The sequence below is a fragment of the Lipotes vexillifer genome, unplaced genomic scaffold, assembly GCF_000442215.2.
Source record: "Lipotes vexillifer unplaced genomic scaffold, Lipotes_vexillifer_v1.1 scaffold1126, whole genome shotgun sequence".
NCBI lineage: Eukaryota > Metazoa > Chordata > Mammalia > Artiodactyla > Lipotidae > Lipotes > Lipotes vexillifer.
Window position 1 is genome coordinate 701060 of NW_006781401.1, and position 8617 is coordinate 709676.

Below are 8617 nucleotides of genomic sequence, written 5' to 3' on the forward strand. Positions count from 1 at the left end.
TTTTTTTTTTTTTTTTTTGCGGTACGCGGGCCTCTCACTGTCGTGGCCTCTCCCATTGCGGAGCACAGGCTCCGGACGCGCAGGCTCCGCGGCCGTGGCTCACAGGCCCAGCCGCTCCGCGGCATGTGGGATCCTCCTGGACCAGGGCAGGAACCCGTGTCCCCTGCATCGGCAGGCGGACTTTCAACCACTGCGCCACCAGGGAATCCCCATAAATATTTTTAATGGGAGCCAGACAAAGATGAGCTGTGCAAAGGCAAACAGATTCTTGGGAGCATGAAAACCTGTTGATTTCTTGAAATGTGGCCTCTACGTTTCCCTGGTTTCGTAGAAACCCACAGACTTGGCGAGCAAAGTCAGCTTCTGCTTGGGTAGAAAGGAGGCAGACTTGGTCAGTAGCTACAAGGAGATGGGGGAGGGAAGGGGACGGGTTGGTTCAGAGCACACCCATTTCACGTGGCAAAAGACTTGGACAGCAGAGGCCTTCCGAATGGCCACTAACCCAATCAGGATGCTCAATATCATTCGTTGTTAGGGAAATGCAGATTAAAACCACCATTAGATGCCACCGCCCATCCACCAGAATGGCTAAAATGAAAAGGATTGACAGTATCAAACGTTGACCAGGATGGGAAGCAACTGAAACTGTAATCTGTTGCTGGTGTGAGTGTAAAATGGTTCAACCTGCACGTACGTTATGACCTAGCAATCCCACTCCTAGATAAATACCCAGGAGAAATGAGCGCATATGTCCACAAAAAGACATGTACACAAGTGTTCATGGCATTCTTCATGATAACCAAAAAGAGGAAATAACCTAAATGCCCAACAACAAGCAAAGGATACGTTGTGTGTTATTCACATGATGGACTACTATACAGCCCTGAAAAATCAAATGACTGATGTGTGCAGCAACATGGATGAACCTCACAGATATTCAGCTGAGTGAGAGAAGCCAGACATAAAATAATATGTACTCTTTGAATCCATTTATAGGAAGCTCAAGTTCAGGAAAAACTAATTGATGTTTATAAAAGTCAGAATGGAGTTACCTTGGCTACCCCTGGAGAGAGGGGACCCTAAAGGAGTCCTTGGAGGGGCTGGAAATGTTCTATATCTTGATGTGAACCATCATTGGGCTGTTGGACACATAATATAAATGCACTTTTTGTGTGGAAAAAAAAATTTTTAAACTATGCAGAGTCTCTCCTGTGTGACTGTCTTCAGGTGGTTTATCCCCCATCTACTGGGGGATACAGAATGATCGCTGTCATCCAGTGACATGGGATGGGTTGTCAGGTTGGCGCTAAGAAGAGGAGGCCCAGGGCTCTGACTGATACCCTCGCAGGTATTGGTCCAAGTGGAAATGAGCAAACTTAGCTGGATTCCAAGGTCCCTGGGCCATTTTTCAGGCAAACCCATCTCCAGGGGCGTCGTTCTCGAAACCTTGAAGGGCCGCCACGTGGGAGGAACAAAGCAACAGGGCGACACTTTGTCACACTCCTGGGTGTCTGTCTTGCCTCCTGTCCACACAGAGGCAGAGGCTGATCAACTCGGCAAACGGTGTGAGCAGCAAGCCACTTCAGAGCGGGAGACACGAGAGCACTGAGAACGGGAACGTTCCTGTGGAAACCCCTGCAGAGCTGCAACAGGAGCGGGAGCAGCCGCCGCCACCCCAGGAGCCAGAGCTGGTCGAGGCCGCTTTCCTGTCCCCCTTCTCCATGCCCGGTGAGTTCGGGGGCTGGGGTGGGGCTCCCGGGCTACACTGCTGGGGGTTCCGAGGGTCCAACCCCGGGTCTTCAGGATGGACAGCTGGACCCATGAGGGCGGGGGAGGCTGGTGGAAAGGGTGGGCATTAAGTCACTCGGCGAACACCTCCTAAGTGCTGAACTGTGGGTTAGAGCTGCACTGGGATGCAGGCACTGCCCAGGGTTGGGGAGCCTGTGTGACAGACGGTCGGCCAGATGGAGACTTGGGAAGTGCCAGTAACCCCTAGTGACTGCACTCAAATGCCCAGGGCATCGAGGCTTTCTCATGCAGTAAGAAAAACAGCCACGTATGTTATTTTTATGGGCACGCTCAGGCTCTCCAACCCTTCCAGCATGGGCAGGCTGTTTTGCCCATGCGTTGTATATTTGCTGGGACAGGATATTCTAAGGCCATAAGTGACCTTTAGACAGTTACGCCTTATCTATTTGATGACATCTCCTACCTGTAAATAAGTCAGAACAGGCGTGACTCTGCCCCCAGCCCTGAGTGTCCTCCCATCTCATTGGGCGGGCCCAGTGTCATCTGACTGCCAGCTCCGTGCTGACCTCACCTCTGCTGCATCCACACTGGCCTCCTTACTGTCCTTCCCAGAACGTAGCAGATGTGCTCCTGCCCCAGGACCTTTGCACTTGCCCTTTGCTGGAATGCACTTTCCCCAGTTATATCTATATGGCTCCTTTCCTCACCTTCTTCGGGTCTCTGCATAAATGTCACCTGCTCGGTGTGGCCTTCCCTGACCACCCTAATTTAAGTATTTTATATATTTGGTTACCTTGTGTCTCCCCGGCTGAAATATCAGCTCCGTGCTGGCCGAAATCTTTGTCTATTTCATTCACTGTATCCCCAGTGCCCAAGCCCGACACATAGTAGGTGCTTAGTAGATATCCGTCAAATGAATGAATTCAGGAGTTCGTGTGCGAGCGGGTCCCCAGACACACCCAGTCTGTCTTCATCTTTAACCAAACTCCTCTGCAGTCCACGAAGGGAAATGAAGGCCTGAACGCTTTGGCCTCATCTCGGAGGTTTTTTTCTTGGTGTCCTGCCATCCTGAGAGGCAGTAGAATTCCAAATTTTCAAGTCCAGAACTTGATGATTTTCTGAAAAGAATTCTATGTTTTTAACATCAGGCTTACAGACCGCACCTGATTTGGGACATGGCTTGGGGGGTAGGGGGGAGAGGCTGCCCCAGCCCCTCGTCCCCATCTTTATGGGGACACTCCTGCTTCCCAAATAGATGGTGTGGGCCCTCCTGGACTGGGATACTCTGCCACCACGCTTCATCTGGAAAATATAGGTTCTATTTGCGTCACAGGGCTTCCTCGGGATTTCTGGATTAGTCTCCAGAGCGTGCTGAGCACAGCTACCCGGGGGCTCTTCTCCAAATTCAGGGCCTGGTTCCCAAACCCAGATAGTCCAAGGGCTGGAACAGGGCCTGGGAATCCACATTTTCAAGCCTTCTCAAGGGGATTCCTGGGGCCTAGGCCAGGTTAGGAGTTGCTGCTCCTGGTCAGCACCTCCCAGCCTTCTTTCACATTAAGGGAAGACCCAGAAAGTGGAATGTATTTCCTCCACTGAGGTCACAGAGGGGCCCAGCCCAGGGGTTGGGTCCTCCCCAGGGCCCCCTCTGCTGACCAGAAGGCTGAGGGATCTGTATCTCAGCCTGCCTCTAAGACATCCCTGGCGCATCGGCCTACCTTCCAGATCACTCTGTGGGAGCAAAGGTCATGCTCAGCCAGCTAGTCTGGTGGGCTAAAGGTCGAACTGTCTTTGGGTGGGAGCTTGGCCCCTGGGGCTGGGGCTGGGACACTGACGGAGGGAGGGTTGGTCTCCAGATCCTGGAAACCTGTATCAGATCATCCGTTTAGATATGCAGGAAAAAGAAGCTTTCTGTGGGGCAGAATTCTGGGAGGGAGAGCTGTGTCCACCCAGAGGAGAGCCTGCTCCAGGGCTGATGGACCGGGACGGGCCTGCCCCACCTAGCGTTTCTTACTTCCCCTGGGTACTGCGCATAGCCTCGAGCCGTCACATCACCAGCCAAGTCCACGTGGGGCTGAGAACAGGGGCTGTAATCACCAGTGGGGTTTCAGTTCCTCAGGACCTGGACGCCAGATGCCAAGGAGGCCTGGAGTATGGCCACAGAGAGGGAGATGCATCCGTTGTCCAGGAAACAGCCTACCTTGCTGGGGAGTTGGACTGAGAAGGGGCTACTATTCGGGGTGTTCTGTTCTCCAGCCCCAGGAGGCAGATGCAATCCCCATCTTACAGACATGCGGCCCGATGGGGCCACCGTCACCACCACCCTGTACTGCCGGTTCATCTGGATCCTGGTCCTGATGCTGCTCATCGACCAGGGCTCTGCAGGAAACCAGGGAAGGGACGTGCCCGTTTTGGTAGCTGCTATCCTATAAAGTGAGGCAGCCCCATGTAAGGGCAACTCATCTTTCCATTTCCTTGAAAACTTGAGTTTGGCAGGACTTTGTGGAGTGGCCCCAGAGCCAACTACCTCCTCCCCTTGTCCTGCTGCCAGGATCTGATGCTCCTTAGAGAAGTGGCTTATGGGAAATCGGGTCTAGCTCCCTGCAGGGACTCTGGGCAGGTCACCTCCCGGGGCGGGCGGCGGTGCTTATAATGCTCTCTTGCAAAGGCCAGGACCAGGTCCCTGCCCCCATGGGCCCTTCCCCCAGGGAGCTCTGCCCTTCCTGGTGGGCAGGGGCTTCCTGTTGAAGTTGGTTCCACGTTCCTCTTCAAGCCAGGGGCTCCAGGACATTCCCCTGGGCCGGCCCGCAGCAGAGCCAAGTGCTGTGAGCTTCCGCCCAGCGCTTGCCTCTCCTCGCCCTCAGGAATGGGCCGGGGCTTCCTGTGTCCCTGCGGAAAGCTCCCTTTGTGCCCCTGCGGAAGTGTTTCCAGGTGTTGCCCTGGGAAACCACAAGTCAGTTCCTCTCCACCTCCTCCCCCCTCAACGTGAGGAGCATGGGTGGGAACAGTCGTGTGGCTGCCGCCCAGTGTGTATGACAGCCGAGGGAAATCGAGGCTGGTGGGGACAGAGGCTTACAGGAATTTAGAGCCAGTGGATGGGACACAGCACTGTGAGAAATTCCGAGTATCCAGCCCTCCGTCCACACACTCGCCCTCCTCATCTTTTCCGCTCATCTCCGGTTGTGGCATCACAATCATCTGGGGCTGTAGGGAGGCCCTGAGGGGCTTTCGGGGTGGATGGAGCTCGTGTTCTCCTAAACTGGACCCTAGGAAGGAAGCGTGGGACCAGGGAAGGGGTAAGGGGGTGGGACACTGGGAAGAGAGCAGAATCTGTCCCTCTGGTGAGCTTGGAACCAGCGTGGCTGCAGCTGTCAAGGAGTGACTCCAGGCCATCTGGTGTGCAGCTCTTCTGCAGGGTCGGGGACAGGCTGGGAGGCGGGCTCTGGAGTCCAGAAGTCCTGGGTTCGAATCTCGGTTCTACCACTCACCAGCGCTCTGGCCCTGAGCAAGCTGCTTCACCTCCTAAACCTCAGTTCCTCATCCACAAAATGGGCCGATGGCATTTGGGTCTCTGTAAATAAGATAAGTAAGTAAGATAGATCTTTAGACACTGCCTCTGTGCAGTGTGACACATGGGTGCTCAGTAAATGTTCATTTGGATCACAGTGTGCTTTAATCTCATGGTTTCTATTATACCCAGCTTCGCATGCCCTCCCCTGCTTGGACCATAAGCAATGTTCTAGAAAGGTCACGGATGCCAGAATCCCTGGAGGCCTGGTGCTGTGCTCATCCCCTATGTGCCTCCTATGTGCTGGGCCCTGGGTTTCAGGCACTTTGCAGACAAGAGGATTTTTTTTTTTAAATAGATTTATTTATTTATTCATTTATTTAGTTTCTGGCTGCATTAGGTCTTCGCTGCTGCACGCGGGTTTTCTCTAGTTGCTGAGAGCAGGAGCTACTCTTCATTGCGGTGCGCAGGCTTCTCATTGCGGTGGCTTCTCTTGTTGCGGAGCACGGGCTCTAGGCGTGTGGACTCCAGCAGTTGTGGCACGTGGGCTCAGTAGTTGTGGCTCGCGGGCTCTAGAGTGCAGCCTCAGTAGTTGTGGCGCACGGACTTAGTTGCTCCACGCCACGTAGGATCTTCCCGGACCAGGGCTCGAACCCGTGTCCCCTGCACTGGCAGGCGGATTCTTAACCACTGTGCCACCAGGGAAGCCCCAAGAGGATTGTTTTAGTCAGTAAATATTTGGATACCAGACTGTTGTGGGCCTTGGGGATCCAGGTGGGAACAGGACAGCCATGGAGCCTGCCCTCTGGGAACTTCCAGGCATGCAGGGTAAATCTGAGCAAATAATTGCATGATACACTTTGTGTAGCATCTCCTGCCCTCACCACACAGCTGAAGGGTAGGTGAGGTGGAAACGCCAGCCACGGCCCCCCGGGCTCTGCCCACCCACATGAGGCGTCGCTGGGCTTGTGGACCAGAGCCGGGGGCACCCAGCCCCAGCCTGCATCTGGTGCCCACCCGGTCTGATGCTGGATTTATATCGACACCGGGCGCAGCCATGCTGTTCCCACTCTGAGCCACAGAGGCTGGTAATCGGGCCTCCTGGGCCAGCTGTTGGTTGTGGGAGAGGAAAAGGAGTAGGAGCTCTTCCTCCCGTGGAAACTGTGGGCTGCGGCCCAGGCACTACCCTGCAGTGGCCGGCTGGTGACCCCAGAGCCCCAGCCCGGCTGGGGAAAGCCCTTAGTACAGGCTGTTTGTGGCTGGCGTACAGTCTGAGACGTCCTCCTGCCCTGTGGGCCACACCCTTTCCCTCCAACTGGACTCCTCCTGCCCCCATAAGGGTAAAGAAATCACATCTTGTGTTCTGGGCTGCTGGCGCTTGTGTCCACCATTATTATAGTGACCACATCTAATTGGGGACTTGCTGTATGTCCGGCATTGAGTGAAAAATAGGGAATTCTTACAGGGCTCTTATGGGGCTTCTGTGTGCCATGCCCTGCTCTAAGAGCTTTGCATGTATTCCCTCATTTAATCCTCACGACAGCACGTGAGGTGGGGACGATGGTCATCTCCATCTTATGGAGAAGGAAAGGGAAGCACAGAGAGGTTAAGTGACTTTCCCACAGTCACCCAGCTACTAAGTGGAGAGCAGGTTTCCAAACTGGGCAGCCCTGACTAACTACTGCCTCTTTGTACTGTGCACTTTCATTCAGTCCTCGCAGCTGCCTTGTGAGGGAGGCATTATCATTATCCCCATTTTACAGAGAGGGAAACTGAGGCTCGGAGAGGCTGTGGGACTTCCCAAGTCACACAACCATCATGTGGGGAACCACCCTTCCACCCTGTGCCCCTTGAGCTAGGGACGCCATCCCGAGCCAGTCTAGTCGGGAGCGGAAGCCCAGGCCGTGGGAGGTTCTTGAACGGTAACAGGAAGTAAAGCTTATTGAGCACTTCCAGTGAGCCAGACAGGGTGCTTCACACAGATGAACTCACTAAGTCCTCAGGACAACCCTGGAAGTTGGGTACTGTTATTATCCCCATTTCCCAAGTGAAGAAACTGAGGCTCAGAGAGGTTTAGTCGCACAAGATCACACAGAAGGAAGGGGCAGAGCCAGGATTTGCACACTGACATTCTGACCCCAGTTGTGCTTAAGGGACAGCACTGTAGCCCAACCAGGGGATTCTTTCAACTCCTTCCTTTGGAGCCCGTGAGATTGCCTCCACCTGGGGTGTCTTCTAGCTTCTGCACAGGTGCCAAAGAACTTGAGTCTGTGTTGAGCAAACCATGTTGAACTGACTTGAATTATGGGCCTTTGGGACCTGGCGTGCGTTCTTCAGGCCTCGCATGGCACAGCTAAACCTTTTCTTCCTTTAGCAGCATAAAACTCAGTGCAAGCCATCTGAAGGTTTCGGGAAGCTTCTAGGGCTTCCTTCTCCCCACCCCAGCCCCATCTGCTGCATAGCACTGACAGAGCCGTGCTGACGGGGAAGAGAGAGGTCCGCTTAGTCTATCTGAACCCAGGAAGGGATACTGCAGAAATGGAGCTCTAGAAAACTCTGGGCCCTGTTCCTTCCTCTTAGCCGCTCGGTACATCTGGGAACACAGTGGAGAAGCTGCTGGTGCCGTGGGCTCATGTACATGTGAAATTCCACACACGGTTCCCGTCTGCTCCAGGCCCCCAGAGGCACACGGCACTTTATGGTGGAAATGATTCTGTTTTTGCCTCAGTCGCGGGGGCCACCAGAGAAATCGCACATTCAGTAGATTGTCCCGTAAGTCAAGGTCAGGATTTCAAAGAAGTGCCCTTGTCAGTCACTGTGGAGCGCTGAGGTGTCAGTTCACACCTAATTGGAACAGACACTGGCTGAGCACTGTTATTTTTTAATATAACAGCTTTATTGGAGTGTAATTTACTTACCCTAATGTTCATACCTTTGAAGTATACAGTTGAGTGGTTTTTAGTCTACTCACAAAGTTGTGTAACCATCATCACCCCAATCAGTTTTCTTTAGCACCCAAAAGGAGCCCCCTACCTATTAGCAGTTATTCTCCATCCTTCCCCCATCTCCTGGCAAATGCTACTACTCCGCTTTGTCTCTTTGTATTTATCTATTCTGGACATTTTATATGAATGGAATCATCCAATAAGTGGCCTTTTGTGTCTGCCTTCTTAGCGTGATGTTTTCAAGGTTCATCCACGTTGTGGCATGTGTCAGTCCTTCATTCCTTGTTATGGCTGAATAATATTCCATTGTATGGATGTACCACATTTCCCCATTCATCAGTGGATGGACATTTGTATTATTTTCACTTTCTGGTGATGAGTGGTTTATAAAAACAGCTACTAAAGCATAGTAGGGAAA

At 53.2% G+C, this 8617-nt stretch overlaps 1 protein-coding gene across 2 annotated transcripts in view; it reads left to right on the forward strand.

Annotated features, from left to right (window-relative positions):
* SLC24A4 (solute carrier family 24 member 4) overlaps positions 1-8617 on the forward strand; it is a 173974-nt gene that overhangs the window by 136166 nt on the left and 29191 nt on the right. For both annotated transcript variants that reach the window (XM_007454717.1, XM_007454716.1), the window contains one exon: positions 1536-1728. In XM_007454717.1, coding sequence (XP_007454779.1) covers positions 1536-1728 — 193 coding nt within the window. The remainder of the gene's footprint in view (positions 1-1535; positions 1729-8617) is intronic.